Genomic DNA, 22,062 nt, shown 5'->3' on the forward strand with positions numbered 1-22,062 from the left:
AGGGGAGCTCACCACCATCCTAGGCAGCTGGTTGTGGGGAGGGGAAGGGAAAGGAGACTGTTAGCTGCTCTGAGACTCCTTTGGGTACTGAAGGATGGGGTATAAATCCAATCCCTTCTCTTTTTCATATTTTGATCATTGTTGATAGTGAAGGTGAACCCATATTAGCATGTGCTTTTATTGTGCTTTTATGCCCATGTGTCAAATCTCCGTATGGAGGCTGTTCCGTGAATGGGGAGAGGGCAAGGGAGCTTATTATCCACCTCCTGACACATGTCCAGATAAGGGTCCAAGAGAACCATGTTTGATATGTCAGAGTTCCCTTGCCTTTGCCCTAGGAGGTAAATCCGTCCATTCACTGTACTGCATCCTTTAAAGAACTTCTGGGCCAAGCATTCTTCGTCCACTGGGGTCCACTCACCAGTGTCCATATCAAAGCGAAAGGCGCCCCCTCCAATAGTGTAGATGGCCCCATTCATGGCCGTGACACACAGGTCGTACCTGACAGCAGGAAGAGGAGAACATCACTCAAGCTGGAAAAGGAAATACTTCAGATTCTTTTCTAGGCAGATGCTCTGCTAAAAGAACATAATCCTGTTGGATAGGGCCAAGGATAGTAGGTCCATCTAGCCCAGCATCCTTTCCCCAAAGTAGCCTGCCAGATACTGCAGAAAACCTGCAAGAAGGGCAAGAGAGTAACAACTCTCCCCTGTTCTTTGTCCCTGTTATTTACAGATAGATTAGGTTGGAATATGGAGGTTCCATTGAGCCATCATGGCCCATAGCTGTTGCTAGCTCTCTTTCTTCCTTTAGGAATTTGTGTTGTCCTCTTTAAGTGCTGCCTAAAAGTGAAATTGCATCCACATGTTTACGGTGTGCAAAGTTGAAAGTTTGCTTGCAAATCGACCTTCCTGCATAGCCCTTGGTTCAGGAATTTAGTACACTTAAAGCTGCATTTCTGGGGTTGGGAGGTTTCCCCCCCATATGCACACCAGCTGCAGGACAGAAGCTGGAGAATGCTTTCAGTAGCATTGTGAGAATTTGGCTTGAGCCAGGGGGTCAACTCTATAGTGGCAGATCCTGCGAGTGGTGCGGTGTGAAGAAGCCCTACTTCTTGCCTGCCCCCTCAATCTCTTTCCCATCACTTGCATGGAATGATTCTCTCCCCCCACCCCTGCAGTTCAAGAATTCTGGAAGAGAAGGAAAAGTCTCTGTCCCTTTGTTGAACAGCAAGCCACATTAAGCTACTTCTGTAAGGAGGACCAAACATTTAACCCTCCCCATAGCGACAGCAGCAAGTAATATGGGGACTTGGTAGGAATGATGATCGTACATTCTGTCCACATGCAGTATGCTGCTGCCACCGCCACTACTCTTCCCATCATCTGCACAAAAGGACAGACGTGATGGAGATCATGCTGTCAGCACCAACCGGCAGCCCGGCAACCCCTTCTCCATTCCTTGCAAAGCTGCATTGAAACCCAACTGGGAAAGAAAGGGCCTCTAAAGGGTCATAGAATCGTAGAGTTGGAAGGGACCTTCAGGGTTATCTAGTCCAACCCCCTGCACAATGCAGGAAACTCACAAATACCTCCCCCAAAATTTACAGGATCTTCATTGCTGTCAGATGGCCATCTAGCCTCTGTTTAAAAACCTCCAAGGAAGAAAAGCCCACCATCTCCCGAGGAAGCTTGTTCTACTGAGGAATCGCTCTGTCAGGAAGTTCTTCCTAACACTGAGCCGGAAACTCTTCTGATTTAATTTCAACCCACTGGTTCTGGTCCTACCTTCCGGGGCCAAAGGGGTGCAGAACATAACTCTGCCATCTTGAAGAAAAGTCCGTGGGTGGAACATCCACATGGAGGCTCCACCTGCAGCTTCCTTGGGGATCTTCCTTAGAATCAGATCGAAAGAGTTTTTGCTTTGATTCTACTTAAAGGACCTCAGAAGGGGCACGGCATCACACAGATCCTCCCATTTAAATTGGGGGAATTCCTGCATTCCACGTGGAAGCCTTCCTGTGTTTCCCATCCACAAAACAGAAATAGCAATGATGTAATTCCCAAGGCTGCGCTGGGGGGATGAAGGTGGGTTCTCTTTTGCAGCTTAGAAATGCCACGTGCGTGACCTAATTGTGTTAAAATGCTGTCTCTTCAATGGGGGATCAAATCAACCTCTCTGGATGCTCTGCCTGTGCGCTGCACTTAAAAAGAGGAGCTTAACATCTTGCTTTGGTCACAAGGTAGCCTTAGGCAAGCCTCTGACCTTTCCCTCTGCAAAATGGGTATAATGCTTCCTCCCTTGTAGGGCAGTTGAGAGTTTATTGCCTGCTTCGATGCTTCCTGTTTAAAACTATACCTTTGAGCAGGCATGATTTACAAAATTAAAATCACTTTGCAAACCCCCAGCATGTCTGAATCCGATCTTGGTATTCATAAGAGTTGGAAGCTTGCAAGTTGGAATTGCTCCTCTGAAGTGCAAGAGTGTTGAATACACACTGCAGTACTGAATATGTACAACGCCTTTGAATCGTCTCCTGCTCGTCAGAAGCCTTTTGGACAACTTATTTTGTCCTGACCTGGATGGCCCAGGCTAGCTTGATCTTGGAAGTTAGAGGCAAAATAAAGTGGCAGCACAGTGCAGAAGGAGAACCGAAAAACAACAGCGCAACGTGCCTTTGAGGACTGTTGGAGTTTTTGGTATATATCGCACAGTTGTTTTTCTGTTCCGATCTTGGAAATGAAGCGGGATCGGCTTTGGTTACGCTGTCAGCACTAACCGGCAACCAGAATGAGATATTTCATTATTTGGATGGAAGGCCAGCAAGGAATACCAGGGATACTGAGTAAAGGCAGGTAATGGCAAACCACCTCTGAATGTCTCCTGTCTTAAAAACCCTGCAAGGTTGCTGCGAGCCGCCTACGACTTGGTGGCCCTTTCCACTCCCACCGTTTTGCACTTTCAGCAGAGATCCAGGCCAGATCAACTCACCTTGGAAGTGGAGAGAAAGAGATGACCTCCCAAACGTCGGTCTCCACATCCAGCCTCTGCACGGCGCTGCAGACGTCTCCATTCTCATCCAGTCCGCAGATTACGTAAATGCGGGTCCCCACGCTGACGGCCCCTGCGCGTTCCACAGGATGCACCAGCTGGCTCATGCTCTCCCAGCTGGAGTCCATCGGGGCCAAGCGCTCGACGTCTGGGATGATGCCTTCTTCGGTGCTGCCTCCCATGACATAAAGGTGGAAGCCGACTCCCACGGCGCAGTGGCTGTTTCGGGCTTTCTTCATGGCCGGTCCCTCCAGCCAGCTGTTGTCCCAGCTGTTATAGATCAGCACCCAGTCCACGGTATACCATACAAACTCCTCTCGGAAGTAACCCCCTGTCACAAAGAGGAAATTTCCTGGTGGAAGAACACACAAAATATACAACCTGTCTTGAAATCTGGCACTGGCATGAATTAGCTGATGTAACACCCCTCTTCTTTTTAAAGAATAGGGAGCTGGGAAATTGCAGGTATAACAACGTAACATCTGTTGACAGTGTAAAGCACAATCATCCAGGACATCCAAAAGAAAGCCATTCTTTATGCAGCACATAAACTAAGTTTGTTGCCACAAGATGTGGGATTATATCTAATGCTTAGATGGCATTAGGCAAATATACAGAGAATTCAAAGGGGAACCTCCATGTCCAAAAGCAGTGTACCTTTTAATGTCACTGGAAGGCTAATGCAGCATCCTGCTTCTGACGGGCCAGCAGGATGCCCTCAAAGGCAAGCCTTTAACTGGCTGAAGGGGGCAGCAGCTTTCTGCTGTATTTTCCCACCATCCAGCAGCTTGTATTCCACAGTGCACCATTTGTGCAGAGGTGCCATTATAACTACTGTGGCTGGTGACCTCTTTCATAACCTGTTGTCTCTCATGTGACAGTGAGTTCCATATGTTAACTGTATCATCTGTACTGAATGTGGATTCTTTTGCTGTCAAGTCACAGCTGACTTATGGTGACCGCAGAGGGTTTTCAAGACAAGAGACGTTCAAAGGTGGTTCGCTATTGCCCGCCTTCCTATCACCTCCCTGGTATTCCTGGGTGGTCTCCCTTCCAAATACAGACCAGGGATGACCCTGCTTAGCTTCCAAGATCTGATGGGATTGGGATAGCCTGGGATATCTAGGTCAAGGTGTACTGAATATACAGCTTGTCAGTTTTATTCAGTGGCCTGGAAAAATTCTATCGCACAGCTTTTGGAAACCTTAAGCCGCTGCCTACCAGGTAGTGCCAAAGCTTGTCTTTGTCTATTTGGCTGGCCAGGATGAATTGAAAGCAGGGGTTTATAACAAGGAAACCTCTTTGCTTCCAAAGGACATTGCAGAGAGAGACTTACACCCTCTACCCTGCCTGGGAGAGTTGTCTTGAGGGCAAGGAAAAGAATCTGACCATCTTTTCCCTCTTGTGGCCCAGGAATTGAAACAATGGCGTGTTGGAACATGAATCGTTTGCTTACTACTTCTAAATATGCACAACCAGGTCCCCCTGTGATTAGTGGGCAAGTTGCAAAGCATGGTACGCTTGCCTCTTGGCCTATTATGCCCCAAGTTGGCAGGCTTGCCTCCCACCAGGCCCCCCTAACAGGGTTGCGAACTCCACGCTCCATCTGGAGGTTTATAGCTCAGTACTGCATAAGAAACCACTGCTGTGATAGCACTTGCAATAAAATAGATAGCAACGGTATTTTATATTTAGTGTGCTATATTAATAATAATAATAATAATAATAATAATAATAATAATAATAAAATTATTTTTGTATCTCACCCTCCCCCGCCGAAGGCAGGCTCAGGGCGGCTAACACGACACGGTATATACCATGATAGTAAAATACAATATTACAACAACAATTAAGCAATTATAACAAATAAAATTACATTCATAAGTTAAGTTAAAATTAAATAGACAGTTAAACCATTGTGAATTATACATTTCAGTGCTACAGTTCAATATTGTTTCCCATACCGCACACCTTTTAAGAAAGTGGGGGGAAAACAGCTGGGCATAAGGAATCAGCATAGCCAAAATCAAGGGTGGAATTCTAGCAGGAGCTCCTTTGCATATCAGGCCACGCACCCCTGATGTAGCCAATCCTCCAAGAGTTTACAAGGCTCTTTTTTGTAAGCTCTTGGAGGATTGGCTACATCAGGGGTACGTGGCCTAATATGCAAAGGAGCACCTGCTAGAATTCCACCCCTGGCCAAAATCATCTACTATCTGAGGAATCCACAATAGCATAGCTGAAAAATCACAATGCCCAAGGAATCTAGTCCCTCAGATTGCAAAGTTCCCAATTTTGTAATTCCACTACAACTTCAAAGTTCCATGTTTACATACCACAGAAAAAAGACAGTGCTTCATTCATCTCCTGCAATAATCAGAATGGTGCCTTCTTTTGAAATAAAGTATCTTGTGGCACATAAACACAGAACTTTGAAGCTGTAGTGCTGGCCAGTCGTTGCCTGCCTTAGCCCAGAGGGTTCACTGAAGGAGGTGTACCGGAACGAGATATTTCATCCGGCAATCTCGTGTGAACTTATTGCATTTGTGAACTAGAATTTGAATCTTGGAACTAATTCCTTCGGCCCAGCTGTTGGTTTTCTTAAATGGTGTGCAGTGTGGGAAACAATAGAACACACTAAACATAAAATGCTATTGCTATCTATGTTATTGCAAGCGCTATTACAGCAGTGGTTTCTTATGCAGTAGTCCACCTGGAGGTTGGCAACCCTACCCTCCCCAATCTCTCAAGCAGGCAGTTTACCTACTGCAGCCAGGGCATACTGGGTGAGGTTCTTGCGCTGGAGTGGTGCACAGGCCTGCCAGGTGCCGCTCTTGGGGTGAAACTGGAAAAGCTCCTGCTGCTCTTTGTCGTGTTTCCCGGCCAGGACGTAGAGGGCCTCGTAGCTCCGGCTAGCACAGGGCAACCGGGCCACGTCCTTCCAACTGGGGGGTGGGCAACTGTCGAGCTTCTTCACCAGCTTGGCTGTAAAGTCCTGCCCGGCCCGCTTGCTGCGCTTCACCAGGAGGTCCAAGAAGGAGAGGCTCAGGAAAGGGACCCTGACCAGGCCCGCAAGCTCCAGGAAGTCCTGCTCCCTGTCCGCTGGTTCCGCCGCCACCCAACGCATCACTGTGTCGAAGACCACGTCCTCCCGGGCCACAAAGAGGTTATCGCTTTGCAGCAGCTCCACCAGCAAGGCCTTGGGGAGGTCCTCAAATTCCTCTTGAGCGGCCACCTCTGTCCAGTGGCTGAGCGTGACGGCGAGGGCGGCGGCGTAGAGGTCAGCACAAGCGAACTGCCTAGCGTAGGCCATCAAGCTGAGGCAGTTGGAGACATGGAGCTCCCTTTCCAGAAACGTCTCGCAGCGTCTCTTCACGCTCTCAAACTGGAGGAAGTCGGCCGTCTCCACAAGGCTGGCAACGTTGTGGCGGGTGACAGTGATAGTGCCCGTCTGGGCAAAGTCCAGAAGGGCCCGGAACGGCTCCGTCTCAACCCCCCGGATCAGGATGTGCTTTTCGGTGCGCTCTCGGGTGCCCCCATAGAACATGGCCTCAAAGTACCGGCTGTGGCGGGCCAAGTCCCACCTGTTGACGGGGAAGAGCTCAGCCCCGACCTCCAAGATAGTGTCATTTTCTGGCTTGGTCTGGTCAGCTGGCTCCTCGGTGTCCTCTACGTCGTCCATGTTCGCTGCTTATAAACAGGGCCATCTCCCCTCAAGCTCTCCCTCCTCAGGTTTCTTGGCTCACTGTGGCTGCCAGTCTGGGACGGAAATAGAAATGATTCATTTACACTAAAATTAGACCCTCCTTGTCTCTGTGATGGCTCTGATTACCCACATAACTTACTCAGGCCTATTGTTGCAGTTTGTTTGGCTGGTAAGAAAGAACTTGGGGGGGGAGGGGGAATACTATATTGGGGGTGGCCAAACTTGCTTAACGTAAGAGCCACATAGAATGTCAGATGTTTGAGAGCCACAAGATATGAGTGTCAGATGTTTGAGAGCCGTAAGAAGAGGGAGGGAGGAGAGGTGGAAAAAAAGCAACTTTAACTTTAAATGCATTCTCCAAGCCACCAGCTGGCTTGGCTTGAAGTGATTTAAAGAGACAAATGCCTTCTCCAATGAGGTGGCGGGAACCTCAAGAGCCACACAATATGTGTGAGAGCCACATGTGGCTCTTGAGCCAGTTTGGCCACCCCTGTACTATATAAAGCTGGTCACTTCAAGCAAATGTTTGCTTGCCTGATTAATATATGCCTGATCTGACTCCCATAGTTCTTTGCTCCTGGCTGTCGGAGTAGGTAAAGCGCTATTCTTTCTGTGCGTGTTAACGTCCTGATGTGACGTCACCCCATGGATCAGTAACAACCCAGTGCTTGGCCAGGGGACTACCTTCACCTTTTTATAGAATGGAACAGCTTTTTAGGCCTGGGGTTCAAAGAAAGTGTTGTATGTCTTAACCTTTTGTCAACAAGTGAATGCTGCTTTGGTAGAATTACTCTCTTCCAGCTTTAAGTTATTGCATCAGCGTAATCAAACAGTCAGCCTCATCAAATCAGAGTTGGAAAGGGTCATACAGGCCATCCTGCTCAAGGCTGGATCAGCCTAAAGCATCCCTGACAAGGGTTCGTCCAGCCACTGCTTGAAGACTGCCAGTGAGAGGGAGCTCACCACTTCCCTGGACAGCTGATTCCACCGCTGAACTACTCTTACAGTAAAAAGTTTTCCTAATATTCAGCCGGTACCTTCATGCCCTTGATTTAAACCCATTATTGCACATCTCGTCCTCTGCTGCCAACAGCTCCCTGCCTTCCTCTACTTAAAAGACAGCTATCCTATCCAGTATTCCCTCTAAGCTGAGTTAGTGTGAGCTAGCTCAGGTTTTTTTCGTTTCCGGCTCACACGTTTTTGTTTCAGCTCAGGAAAGATGGCCCCAGAGCAAACTAATTTATGCAGTAGCCAAATCACTTGCTCACAACTTTAATGCCAGTCGCTCATAAGGTAGAATTGTTGCTCACGAGACTCCACAGCTTAGAGGAAGTATGGATCATGGCCTCCCCTCAACTTCTCCAGAATGAATATTCCCAAGTTTCTCAGTCTTTCCTCATAGGGCTTGGTTCCCATGGCACTTGTGTGGCAATGAAAGAGAGAGATGACAGAAGGTGGTGACTCTTTCATTTTTCACAATGGTCAATAACACAACAGAGAATCTACTAGAGCTTGGCAATAATATGAGTTTTACAGCTGCTCTAGTCACTGGCAGTGTTCCCTCTAAGGTGAGTTAGTGTGAGCTGGCTCACAGATTTTTAGCCTCCAGCTCACATATTTTTGTCTTAGGGTGACCCAAGAGCACACTAATTTATGCAGTACCTCACAACTTCTATGCCAGTTCACAAAGTGGAATTTTTGCTCACAAGACTCTGAAGCTTAGAGGGAACATTGGTCACTGGTGTCAAAGTTTCCAGAAATCTCACATCTCTGTATGTGGTGTTACAATGGGAGATGTTGTATTGTATTGCTTGTTTTCCATGTCAGCAGTGGGCTAATACTTCACTAGATCTATCATAACACCTGCAAGGTTCTCTGCCTCTTATGCTGAGCCACAGGTGACTGGTGCAGGGAGAACAGGAAGTGGAACAAGCCCAGTCTTCACAGGGAGAGTAAATCAACCACTTCAGATCAAGAGGTAGAGTCTGAAAAACCTTGCAAGTAGAAAACTAGCAAATCAAGGAGAAAGGTTTAAAAAATAGTTTGGTCAATTTCAGGATTTTTTAAAAAAAACTCTGCCTGCTTTCCTTTGTGCTCCCTTTCATTCAAGGAACTGAACTGTGAAGATTTAAATACAAGGTGCTTATTTGATGCTACTGTGTAGCTGCAATAGGACAAATGCGTAATTTTTTTTAAAGCTTTGGACATCACTCCCCACACATCACAAGTGCATTTTTTTTTGTTGTAGCTGCAGAATAAATACACCAGAAGAAAACAGAATGGTGCATACAGTAGGCACTGAATCTGGTCAGATACAGACTGCTCGGATTCTCTGCAGTGAGTGCGTAATAGGCCAAAATGCCTATGGTCTGTGACTGCTCTAATTCAGTTTGTCTTCAAGCTACCACGAGGCTTCTAGTTTTTTCCTTTGGCAGCATAAAAGAATGCTGGGCTTCTACAAGGGCAGGAAGCTGTGCCTTAGTAAGGAGGGCAGCTGTGATGACTGACAGTGTAGAATCATAGAGTTGGAAGGGACCTCCAGGGTCATCTAGTCCAACCCCCTGCACAATGCAGGAAACTCACAAATGCCTCCCCCTAAATTCACAGGATCTTCATTGCTGTCAGATGGCCATCTAGTCTCTGTTTAAAAACCTCCAAGGAAGGAGAGCCCACCACCTCCCGAGGAAGCCTGTTCCACTGAACCACTCTAACCGTCAGGATGTTCTTCCTAACGTTGAGCCAGAAACGCTTTTAATTTCAACCCATTGGTTCTGGTCCTACCTGTAGACACAGGATTGCCCGCTCGAGCCATCCAGAACCAATTTGTTCTGCAGGCACTTCCTTTGTCTCAGGTCTTTAGTTGCAGTGTGAATTATACACTAGGTCATGCAGGATACCTTCTGCCCCTTTTCATAATTGACCCATCTAGCTCAGAACTGTTTACCAGCACAAGATCTCACTTTGGCAGCCCAGGCTTGCCTGATTTCATCAGATCTCAGAAACTAAGAGCAATTGGCCCTAGTTAGTATTTGGACAAGAGACCACCAAGGAATACCAAGGTAATGATGTAGAGGCAGGCAATGGCATGCTACCTCTGAAGGTCTCTAAGCCTTGAAAACTCAACAGGGCAACTGTAACTTGATGGCAAAACAAACACACACACCAAGATCGGAGGCAAAAAATGGTCTTTCTCAGAACTAGCTATTTCAGATCCTTCAAAGGAAGCTGCTGTACGCTTTCAGTCCTTATTTAAATTACTTTACAGCCTGCTTTTCTTCAAGGACCAGACCTCCTTTTCACTTGCAACATAACCTGACAACCATGCAGTTATGAGGCTCTCACCCTTAAATTATGTTAAAAAAAAAAAGAATTACGTCTCTCCCACAGGACTCTAAAATTATTTGTGTAGGTGTCCAAAGATGTTTGGATATAAGTATCCACAATGGACAGTTCAAGAAACAATCGCATTATCCAAAATAACCACTTCCGTTTGATGGGAACCACCCAACAGCTTCCAAAAACAAAGCGACACTCTTGGAAGCAAACATGTTTTCAGAAATCCATCTTTATTTCTGAATCCAGGAATTCTCTTCCGAACAGGAACATAAAACAAAACCAAAAAACCCACAAACGTTTCACCACTTGAATACATGATGCAAAAATGATCCCTGTCCCTTTATTTGGAGCTTCAAACAAAGCAGGTAGGACTTTCATTCCATTCTCCTAGCCCTCACCTTTTCCTGGGGAAAATGGAAGTCTCAAACACAGACAGTTCCTAAATGAACACAAGGTAACAGTGCTGGCTTGGGAATGCTCACCTTGGCCCAGGATAGGAAGAAAGAAAAACACTCAAACATCTCCTGTTGCAATACCATATTGAGCCTCTTACTTTGTGGCTGACTCAAGACTGGAGTCAGGGCTGCTGGCTTGAAGCAATAGAGGTGATTTCCTTGTACAGGAGCTGAGCTCTTCCCAGATGAACAGAGAGCTTTTATGAGCTGTAATCAGTGCCAAACCAGAAAGTAAAAACAAAAATCAAAAACCATAAACGTAAGGTCCTTCTCCTATAAAAAAATACAAATATTTTCCCCTTTTGAAGAGGCTTGGGGTGGGGGAGTCAGCTTTGGCAGTCCTCTCAAAGGGTTCAAGAATAGGCTATCCGTCCTGCTGTTGGATAAATGGGTTTGGAATGGCTTCCATCCCATCCTGAGGACAGATAAGCACCACAGATGTCCCTCGGCAGACTACCAGTCCCAGCTGGCGAGTGTCTTCTGTGAGTTTATATTGGTCATCTGGATCTGAAAGGGAAGCCCAGAAACAGTTCATAGAATTATAGAGTTGGAAGGGACCTCCAGGGTCATCTAGTCTAACCCCCAGTTATAAGACTACATTCTCGTTATAGGCCTGCTTGACTTCAGACTCAAAACAGACCAGAAAGCATTCAGAATCCGACGACCAACTCAAAGGCAGAGGATCATTTATGACAATCAACCCACTCCCTTCATCTCCCGATTTTTTAAAACGGAGTTTAGAATCAAGGACACCCGCAGCTAGAGGAGCATTTTCCAGGATAAATAATAGGGTCATCTCTGGAGGGTGCAGAAAATGACCAGTGTTTGGGCAGGCTTAACAATGTCTTTTAGCTTTGGGAATCATAGAGACTGTGAAGGATGTTTTATTTGAATGTCCGTAGTATAGGGAGCCTAGAGAGAAATGGATCAGACTACTCATATGCCAGCAGAACAGGCTTCCCTTAGACATTTTAGTTATTAAATTTTCAATGGATTTTAGGCCATCAAAAATTCATTGTTCAGGCAGCTTGTGATAAGACATCTTCTGCAATATGGTATATAGCTTGCCCTCTCTGGTTTGAATTCTTCCTTTTTACTTCTAGGTAGGATTGATACAACTCAAGACCTGCAGGTCAGAGAAGTAAAGAGAGAAAGAAAGGGAAACCTCTGTGTTTGGAAACAGCTACTCAGAGACGACTGCTCCCTGCTGTCACAACTACATTCCACTTCATCTGGTCCTGTACATACCTCTCATGTATTCGATGGTACCATCCAACACGAGGTTGAGAAGGGGGTCAAATCCCTTCAAGACACCACTAGCTGTCAAAGGAGAAGGGAAAAAAGAGAGTTCAGAAACCCTCATTAACTGTCCAGAGCTGATTGTAATTTAGAGGAAGAGACCATCAACCAGCAGCAACACCTACTTTGTAAGCCTAAGTATCTCAGGCAGAAAGTATTGAGAAAGGCTTTCTGTTGCATGTGAACCGAGAGCTGCTTTCAGTGTGACTATATCAGTAGTCCTACTCATTATGAGGTTGTATCAGACTTATTTACTTTATTTATCCCCTACCATCCTTCTCAGTGGGAACTTAAAGTGGCTCACATTGTTCTCCTGTGGTCCATTTTATTCTCACAACCCTGTGAGGTAAGTCAGGCTGAGAGGGGGTGTGACTTGCCCAAAGTCACCCAGCAAGCTTCCATAGCCAAGTTGGATGTGAACCTGAGTCTCCCAGATCCTAGTCTCTAACCACTACATCACACTTGATCTCACAGATTCAGATAGGTCCATTTCCATGCTTGCTTACTGTGCCTCATAAGGCGACATGACACACACACACACACACACACACACACAAGTCCAGTGTGGGCTCAACTACTTCATAGTGTTTTGAGTTCCACAAGATCATGTGGAGCAGCCTTATAGACAGACCCATGCTCTCTCTAGCTTAGTATTGCATCTTCTATCTAGCAACAACTCTCTAAGGCAAGGGAGTCGAACATGCAGTTTGGGAGCTGAATCAGGCTACCAGAGGGCTCCTATCAAGTCCCCAAACAACTGGCTGTCATCTGCTTCCTTCTCCCTCTCTCTCACTTCCTTCTGCATAACAGCTTGTTTTGCAAGGCTTGTTCAGTTGCACAGCAGAGCTACTGAGCCAAGCCTTTCTTCCTTCTATTGGTTGAGGCTCCTCCCCCCTCATGTCCCCTGGGGAAGGAAGGAAGGAGTCAGAGCTTCCTTTGCCCAGTTCCCTGTATCCCAAGGGAGAAATACAAAGAAAGCATCTTTAAGAGCAATGAGTGCTAACATTTTAGGCATGTTTTAAGTTTTTAAAAATATATATTTGTATTTGTCTGTGTTCTTTATAAAATTTATATCTCTGCTACCTGATCTTAAATAGATACACACATGGCCCAGCCCGACATGGCCCGGCATCTCATATATGTCAGATCTGGCCCTCATAACAAATGAGTTTGACACCCCTGCTCTAAGGCTTCACACAGAGAAAGGCCCTTCCCATAACCTCCTACCTGAGTTCCCTTAAAAGCAAATGCTGAGGATTGTACATGGATACATACAAAAGATGTGTTTGAACATTGAATGATGGGCTCTTTGGCTAACAGCAGAAGTGTCTACTTTGCTTACATGCATACAAAGCTGTTTTATATAGAGACAGACCAAGAGGCCCCTTATCTTAAAGTGTTTTCTGTCCTCTGACTAGCTGTGATTCTCCAGTACGAAAAGGTCTTTCACACCAGTTGCTCCCTGAGATCTTTTAGCTGAGGATTTTCAGGAAACATGGGGACTTTCTGCACATAAACCAGATCTAATTTCATGGAGCCATGGACACATCCCCAAAATCTGATGAGATGTAATGGACGCAGCTTCAGAATACCAGAAATTTTATGTTGATAAGCCCAAGAATGGTGCTTACCTTCCCGCCCGCCTTGGAATTTGACACGGATGGTTTTGTCAATGTACTTGGAGAGATCCAAGATGCTCTCCTTCTTCTTCTTTTCTTTGTCCTAAAGTCAGAATGGAAACACAAGAAACAGTATGAGCCATAACCAAGCAGGAAAATATCAGAGTTGCCCATCTCATCTAACATCCTATTCCCAACAGTGATCAACCAGATTCTTCTAAGAAGCCTGCAAACAAAGCAAGAAGAAAATGGTTCAGCCATGCAGTTAGTCTTCTGGTAGACAGAGATGCTTCTGGGTATTCAGTACAATGCCTCTATACATGGAGTTTCCATTGAAACCATGATGCACCTATCCTCTATGAACCTGTCTAGTGTTTTAGAAGTCGAGCTCTGCTGGATTTCACTCAGGGTTCACTTCAGCAAGTTCCCAACAACAGCCAATATTAGACCTTCCAGTACTCAAGGGTAATCCTATGAAACCAACTGACATCAGAATCAAGTCTGAAAAAAATAAAGTACAACTTCACAAAAGAAGTGGTTGACTTGTGGAACTCACTGCCACAAAAAGTGATGGTTGGCCGCTAGCAGAAAAATATTTAAATACGGGATATGTCAGATTTATGAAGCTCTATCATTGGCTAAGAGCCACAGTGGCCACGTTGGGCTTCCAGGGTCCAGAGACAAAATAATTGTCAGATGCTGGAGAGAAAAATTATGAAGGCTGTTGCCTACAGGGCTGGCTTGTCTGGGGCATTTCTGTTCTTGCACATATTCTGAGAAGTCCCAAAAAAGGACTGAATGTTCCCCCCACGAATTATCACCATTTGGTGCTTAAAGGTCGACCACCCCTGAACATGGAGGCTCCACTAAACTACGGACAATCACCGCTGATAGATTTAGAGTCTTCTATGAATATGTCTTAACCCAAGGCTGTCATTTTGTTATAAGGACCAAATCTGACATAAATGAGGCCTTGTCAGGCCGGGGCGGGCCATGTTGGGCCAAGTCTTGTGTGTACCTATTTAAGATTAGGTAGCAGAGATAAAAACTTTATAAAGGACACAGACAAACACAGACAAAAAAAACTTAAAACATGTTTAAACCTTTAGCACTCATTTAGTCTTAAAGGTGCTTTCTTAGTATTTCTCCCATGGAATTCAGTGAACTGGGCAAAAGAAGCTCTGGCTCCTTCCTTGCTTCCCCAGGGAACCAGGGAGAGGAGCCTCAGCCAATAGAAGAAAAAGATGCTTGACTCAGTAGCTCTGCTGTGCAACTGAGAGAGCCTGGAAAAGCAAGCTCTGCCTCCCACTCTTCTTTCCCAAGGGAGGAGCCTCAGCCAATGGAGAAAAGAGAGGTTTTGCTCTATGCGACTGAGCAAGCCTGGCAAAGCAAACTGTGATGCAAAAGGAAGCAACATATAAGGAGAAAGAAGCAGATGACAGCCAGTTGCTCGGGGCCTGATAGGAGCTCTCCGGAGGCCTGATTCAGCCCCCGAACTGCATGTTTGACACCCCTGTCTTAGCTCCATTAATGAACTCCTCAGAGCAATCCTGCTGGACAGGACCAAAGTGGATCCACCTGGTCCAGCCCCTATTCCCAGCACTGGCCATACAGAAGTCCCAAACGGGAAGTCCACATTGAACTGAATTGCTTCGCAGATATTTAACTGGGACACGTCCCCCTCCATTTAAAAAAATCTATGCTACGGCTCCTGCAATTCTGTCTTATTTCCCACTTCCCCCGCCACTCACCGCCATCTTGCTTTCCACAGGCATCCCGCCCTCGGACTCCGCTCGCCGCACGTTCCTTCCGTTCCCGCCTCCTCCTTTCCTGCAATCACCACCCTGGACTAGAAGCCGCTAGTCCCCGCCCCTTCCTACCGGAACACACACAAGCGCGCGAACAGACTCAACTTCCGGTTTGCAAAAGCCCTTGCGTCTCCTAAGAACATAGAGTGCGAGGGAGCGGCTTTTCCGGGTTAGGTTGCCGGGTAACCATCACTTTGGCTTCCGGCTGGGAGCGGAAATGGGACGAACGTCCTCCTTCTCCCCCCGCTTCCCTCTGCAATACTAGCCAAGACAATAGGAGGCAATGATGGCTCCGAGGGGGCCACCTTTCCACGGTTTATGGCTGCTCTTTATGCTGCTCTGGGGCGACCAGGTGAGAGTGAGCCTCTGTCCCGCACCCAGTAAAGGAAAGGGACGCTAGCTGGTTAGCTGTAGCTCTTTTTCGGGGTTGGGTGAGAAGAGCCTGTGTCCCTTTTCGTCCTCCCCCCCCCCCCGGCAGAAAGGGCGGAGTGGGTAGAAGGCCTGCCGAGAGCTCTGTAGAGCTTCCAGGTTTACAAGCAGTCTACCCCAATGCCCGCAAGATAGAGAGCAATGATGGAAGCGGCTCTTGCTGGGCTTGGTGGGGCCCGCTTTAGCCTGACTGTACACAGCAAATTCAACTATTAGACATGAAAAGTCAGAGGACGTTTCCCGTTCAGTGCGTCTCTGATGTGTCTTTGCATGTCTTGCTTATAAGCAGCCCTTGGATTCAGCAGGAGCTCACAGGAGCACAGCTCCTAAACCTTTCTGATGCTCTCCCTCCACCTCCCCACCTACCTGCCTTGTCCATTGACTAGTCGGTGCAGCTGCATAACAATCCCTGGATTAGGAGAGTGGGCAGCCAGCCACCAGGGGCTTTGTCACACCCCCAGCAGCCTTCATTAACCCCTGGAGAAGCCCATGCTACCCTTTCTCTACTCCTTATGTGATTTTGGGTGGAGGGTGGCTTGCTGGCCTTTTGAATGTGGGGGCCAAGGGGAGCCCCAGATGAGCAAGGCCTGCTTGGACTGGCTGGATCTCTAGCCAGCCCAAGCAGGCTTCACTCGCCCAAGGCTCTCCTTTCTTGCATTGGGTTGCTTTTGTTTGGTTATGAGTTATGCTAATGATTCCACCACCTGTTTTTCTACATAATGACCCCTGCTTATAAGGTTTACACTTGGTGGTGTTTATCTTCCCACCTTTGGAAACAGGATGCTAGACTAGATACCAGCAGGCAAGTACGTTCAAGGTCTTATCAACAAGAACTAGCCACAGAAGTTCAATAGAGCCTCTAGACTCAAGCTATGCTGAGTCTACTTTTGTGTGCAGGCTTTTTGGAGTGTCAGGTAAGTACCAGGAGATCCAAAGAGGGTCTCTGAGGGCTCTGCTCTGTCCAGACCAGTCCCATTTCCCATGACAACCAGCCATGGGCCCCAGTGGGAAGCCTCCAAGCAGGGCATAAACGTGACTCCCCCTCCCATTTGTCTTCTTGGTATTGGGGATAGATTTGCCTCTAAACCTGGAGATTCCATTTAGCTCTCCTGGCTAATAAACCCTGGTGCAATGTGCCTGGAAGACTGCTGCCTCCATGTTGATGCTGGACAAGAGGGACCTTTGGTCTGATCTGGCAGAGCTGTTTACAGTGAGGAATTACTGGAAGAGGAAATTTCTGGGAGTTAACTGTTGCTAAATGGACCTTTGTGTTCAGAGGCAACTTATCTTTGGACACCCATTGCAGGGGTGGAGAGAAGTCATCAGGGAAAGGAAGTGCCCTGGGTCTGCATCCCTCCTTCTGTAAAAAGCTAGAAAGGTGCACAACTCCTGTTTTCCTTCATAGACAGGTGTCTGGCTCCTTTATTATACCTGTTAAGGCAGTCTTGTCTTTACTCCACCCCATCCCCAATGTATACATTGTTCATGCAGTGCTAAGCTGAGGGCTGGGCTGCAAAAATTTATCCTTTCTCTGCCCTTTGCTTCTCTGGTTCACCTTGCAGGCGCAGGTTCAGTTTCCCATCTATAAAATGGGCTCAGCATAGCTTCGCCTCTCAGCTGAGGAATGCTGATGAACCTGCATCATTGTTTGTATTTTTTGTTGCATGCTTTGGGAGCCAAGTTTGGCTTTAAAAGAAAAAAAAGAACAAAAATCTAATAAATTACAGAGTTGAAAAGGCACCCAAGAAAAACAAACTGAAATGGAACCAGCCAGGCCAATCAAAACCTGGATCTCTCCCTTCCCCCAAATGAAATAGAAAGGCAGTTAACAGCTAGAATGGAGCCCAGCAGCATCTCAGAGACCAATAAGATTTTTCAGGGTATAAGCTTTCGAGAGACAAAGCTCTCTTTGTCAGATACAAGGAAGGGATTTCTCTCTATTCTTGGTTTTTGTCTTCTAGTCTAGGTTCTGACTCCTTCAGACCACCACCAGGCCAGCTTCCACACTGCCCTCCCTTAGATTCCAAGGTACAGGTATACCTATTAGTGCACATTGCATTTCACTAGTGGGGTAAGACTCCAACACACTTCCCAGCTCTGGCCCCAGACTGGCTTCCTAGTAGGTTTGCTGTTTGATTTTTTTGGGGGGGTGGGGGGAGGAGATGCTGGCAAGGCAGGTCTTCCGTTGTGTTTTAAAATGCCGCTTCATGTGCTGATGCCATCATCCTTTTCTGCTGCACGGGGCTGAAGCTCACCTGGTAAAGGCAGCAGAGCAAGCTGCTTTGTGGGCCCAGCTGCAGGGGAGCAGCTGAAAAGAATGACTGTTCCTGACTCCTTGTATTGCAGACTCAGTTTCTCAGTCTAAAGAGGTGAATGGTGCCCAGTTTACAGACGCTCGCTTGCCACAGACCTGGGAAGCTGCCTTGCGCTGCTGAGCCAGACTTTACATTTATTTAGCTCTGATGATGGGCAGCAGGGTCTCACAATGAAAGAGGTCTTTTTGAGCCCAGCTACCATTGAGAGGAGATGCCAGGAACTGGAGCTGAGCTGGGAAAACAAAGCAAGCACTTGGTTGAGTTAGGGATCTTCAGGCAAGAAACAGAAGAGAAGAGCAGAGCTGTGGCTTTTGCTCATGGAAGTTTTAATGCCTTCTACTGAGTGGGACCGTTGGTCCATTCAGCCTTGTATCTCCTCTGACCAGTGGTCTCTCTGCATAGTCTTGGATAGAAAAAGGGGTTTCTCAACACCTGCTATTCAAAATCCTTTAACTCGAGGATAAACCTAGGACCTTCCATGGGTAAAACTTGTGCTCAGCTGTTATGCTATGCCCCCTGTGCTGTGGCTCCACAGTGTTTGCATCCTAGTGACAGACAGGGCTTCCTGGCTGGGTGGTGGACGATTGGTCTTCCACAAGCAGATATGACTGAACTCCCATGCATTTTAGGTTGACATTTTAAGAACATAAGAAGACATGCTGGATCAGGCCAATGGCCCATCCAGTCCACCACTCTGTGTCACACAGTGGCCAATATACACACACACACATACTGTGGCTAATAGCCACTGATGGACCTCTGCTCCATATTTTTATCCAATCTCCTCTTGAAGCTGGCTATGCTTGTAGCCGCCACCACCTCCTGTGGCAGTGAATTCCACACGTTAAGAAGTACTTCCTTTTATCCGTTTTAACCTGACTGCTCAGCAATTTCATTGAATGCTATGAGTTTTTGTATTGTGAGAAAAAGAGAAAAGTACTACTTTCTCTACTTTCTCCATCCCATGCATAATCTTGTAAACCTCTATCATGTCACCTCACAGTCGACGTTTCTTCAAGCTAAAGAGCCCCAAGGGTTTTAACCTTTCTTCATAGGGAAAGTGTTCTACCACGACCCCAAGATCTCTCTCGTGGTCAGTCTCTGCCAGTTCACATCCCATCAACTTGTATTTGTATCTGGGATTCTTGGCCCCAGCGTGCATGACTTTGCACTTTGCCACACTGACGCCCACTCACCCAGCCTCAACAGATCCCTTTGGAGTGCCTCACAATCCTCTCTGGTTCTCACTACCCTGAACAATTTAGTGTCATCTGCAAACTTGGCCACTTCACTGCTTACTCCCAACTCCAAATCATTAATGAACAAGTTAAAGAGCATATGTCCCAGTACTGAACCCTGCGGCACCCCACTGCTTACCATCCTCCACTGCGAAGACTGCCCATTTATACTCACTCTTTGCTTCCTATTAATTAGCCAGTTTTTGATCCACAAGAGGACCTGTCCTTTTACTCCATGACTCTTGAGCTTACTAAGGAGCCTTTGATGAGGAACTTTATCAAAAGCTTAAACTAGAAGTCAAGGTAAACAACATCTATTGGGTCCCCTTTGTCCACATGTTTATTCACCCCCTCAAAGAACCGGTTAGTGAGGCAAGATCTTCCCTTACAGAACCCATGCTGAGTCTTCCTCAATAACTTGTGTTCATCAATGTGCCTACTCATTCTGTCCTTGATAATGGTTTCTACCAACTTTCCCGGTATTGAAGTCAGACTGACTGGCCCGTAATTTATCGGATTTCCTCTGGAACCCTTTTTAAAGATGGGGGTGACATTTGCTACTTTCCAGTCCTCAGGAACGGAGGTAGATTTCAATGAAAAATTACATATTTTTGTCAGGAGAACCACAAGTTCACCTTTGGGTTCTTTCAGAACTTTTGGGTGTATGCCATCTGGACCTGGTGACTTATTAGTTTTTAATTTGTCCATCAGTTGTAGGACCTCCTCTTTTGTCACCTCAATCTGACTCAGGTCTTTCAACACCCCTTCCAAAATTAGTGGTTCTGGAGCAGGCAAACACTTCTCATCTTCCACAGTGAAGACGGAGGCAAAAAATGTATTCAGCTTCTCAGCCATTTCCCTATCCTCCTTCAGTAATCCTTTTACCCCTTTGTATATACTGCTAGAAAAAAAAATCTACATTCAAAAAACAGGAATGTGGGAAGTCATGCATACCTGGATCCCAATGGTTTTGCGTCATTGGCAGCGCACCTTGATTACCCTTTTAATTTTATCTTAATAGCTGCTGGGATTGTTGCCCAGTGAGTTTGTGGTGTTTATCTAAAGTGATCAAAGTCCTTCACGCATGGCAGCTCAGTAATCTTTACAGGCGAGCCAGTATCCCTTTGTAGCTGGGGGAGAGAGAGAGAAAGAGAGAACCTTAAGTGTAGGCAGTGAGGAAGTTCAGGGTGGAAATGAGGCCAGAGGCGGTTGGCTTGCAGCTCCAGCTCTTCACTGATGCCCAGCCATCTGTACGGGTTCCATCTGCATACATTTCTTTGTCACGTTATAGACCTTTGCATGGTAGTGTTGGAGCTGACACTCTAAACCTGATGCTAGACCCAGCATGGTACAGTGGTTAGAGTGTCAGACTAGGACTGGGGAGGTTTGAATCCTCACCTGAGACCTCCTGTGTGGGAGCTCACTGACTGACCTTGAGCTGCTCTCTTTCTTACCTGCCTAATAGGACTGCTGCTATTGTGAGAATAAAATTTAGGAAGCTGCACTTGAGTTCTCACTGGGGAGAAAAGCTGGGTATAAATAATCTAAATACAGGATGGGAGAGGCCTCTGTAATCATCTGCAGAAAGAGGTATCCTTAAGCAGGGGTGGAATTCTAGCAGGAGCTCCTTTGCATATTAGGCTACACATCCCTGATGTAGCCAATCTTTTTTTGTAAGCTCTTGGAGGATTGGCTACATCAGGGGTGTATGGCCTAATATGCAAAGGAGCTCCTGCTAGAATTCTGCCCCTGCCCTTAAGGCAGGGCCTTTGCTAATCCAGATCTCCCTCTCTCTCCAGTAGTGGTCAGTGGAGACTGGCCAGGTCTTGCCTTCAGCTTTCTTTTTCTCCCCACCTCATGTCTTGTCTGCCTCTCCCCCCACCCCCCCCGGGCCCTTGGTTTCTTACTCTCTCAAGAGCTACCAAGGTGTAAAGGATGTTCTAGGAGCACTGAGGCTGTGTTTCTCAAAGACAATTGAGCTGCCATCTGACTCAGGTGGTCAAAAGGCCACCTGCGGGTGTGCTGATCAGGGTTTTTAGTGTTATTACAGCAGCTCTGAGAATTCGGCAAAGGCCAACTCCCTCAGGGAACAGATCCTCTCTGGATAAGCTGTTTGGAAGCCCGCCCCCTTGTTCCCCACCCCAGTCTTGCCGCTTCTTGGACATGTGAAGCTGCCTTATACTGAATTGCACCTTCGCTCCATTAGTGTCAGTGTTGGTAGCAGCTCTCCAGGGTCTCAGGTGGAGGTCTTTTGCACCACCTCCTACCTGATCCTCTTTAACTGGAGATGCTGGTGATCGAATTGAGACCTTCTGCATGCCAACCAGATGTTCTACCTCTGAGCCACAGCCCATCTATCCCTTCTTCATGTTTACTGGGGAGGGGCTGCTCTGGCTAAGAGGCCTCCTACAGTACTCAACGAGAAGACAACGCAGAGAGGCAATCATGCAGAAGCCTGTGGAGCATCCTCTCATTTAACTTAAGGCTATGGACAGCGGTCTGGGAATATTGCTTCTTTTTGCTCAGCTTTCTCTCATTACATAGTGGGAGGGGGCAAGCTCGATTGTGGTGCCAGTCAGGCCAAAGGAAGTACTGTTCTCAGGCTTCCCTCCCATCTGGAAGCCCCTGCTCTCGAGTCAAGATTTTTCTGCACTACTTTAATAAATGAGGGAGGGGCAGGGCTTTTTTTGTAGATGGAACTTTTTTGCATATTAGGCCACACACCCCTGATGTAGCCGATCCTCCAAGAGCTTACAGAGCTCTTAATACAGGGCCTACTGTAAGCTCCAGGAGGATTGGCTACATC

At 46.9% G+C, this 22,062-nt stretch overlaps 3 protein-coding genes across 5 annotated transcripts in view; 1 reads left to right on the forward strand and 2 right to left on the reverse strand.

The window, feature by feature from the left end:
• Nucleotides 1–167: 167 nt before the first annotated feature.
• LOC132566977 (kelch-like protein 21) lies at nt 168–6,735 on the reverse strand. The gene is made up of 3 exons (XM_060232527.1): nt 5,815–6,735; nt 2,992–3,403; nt 168–501 (listed from the first exon to the last, which is right to left on the reverse strand). Exons 1-3 carry the CDS (start codon nt 6,731–6,733, stop codon nt 189–191), a joined length of 1,644 nt encoding a protein of 547 aa, XP_060088510.1. The 5' UTR covers nt 6,734–6,735; the 3' UTR covers nt 168–188.
• Nucleotides 6,736–10,304: 3,569 nt separating this feature from the next.
• LSM7 (LSM7 homolog, U6 small nuclear RNA and mRNA degradation associated) lies at nt 10,305–15,390 on the reverse strand. Of its 2 annotated transcripts, XM_060232528.1 has the most exons (4): nt 15,218–15,390; nt 13,479–13,569; nt 11,797–11,868; nt 10,305–11,055 (listed from the first exon to the last, which is right to left on the reverse strand). In XM_060232528.1, the coding sequence occupies exons 1-4, from the start codon at nt 15,239–15,241 to the stop codon at nt 10,913–10,915; spliced, it is 330 nt and encodes a 109-aa protein (XP_060088511.1). In that variant the 5' UTR covers nt 15,242–15,390; the 3' UTR covers nt 10,305–10,912. The 2 variants fall into 2 exon arrangements, with proteins under 2 accessions (XP_060088511.1, XP_060088512.1); XM_060232529.1 differs by lacking the exon at nt 11,797–11,868 and having other exon boundaries at nt 15,218–15,354.
• A 77-nt stretch (nt 15,391–15,467) lies between these two features.
• The window catches only part of SPPL2B (signal peptide peptidase like 2B), a 37,638-nt gene continuing 31,043 nt past the window's right edge, over nt 15,468–22,062 (forward strand). For both annotated transcript variants that reach the window (XM_060232530.1, XM_060232531.1), the window contains exon 1: nt 15,468–15,626. In XM_060232530.1, coding sequence (XP_060088513.1) covers nt 15,558–15,626 — 69 coding nt within the window. In that variant the 5' untranslated portion in view covers nt 15,468–15,557. The remainder of the gene's footprint in view (nt 15,627–22,062) is intronic.

Source organism: Heteronotia binoei, chromosome 2 (genome assembly GCF_032191835.1).
Source record: "Heteronotia binoei isolate CCM8104 ecotype False Entrance Well chromosome 2, APGP_CSIRO_Hbin_v1, whole genome shotgun sequence".
Taxonomy (NCBI): Eukaryota; Metazoa; Chordata; class Lepidosauria; order Squamata; family Gekkonidae; genus Heteronotia; species Heteronotia binoei.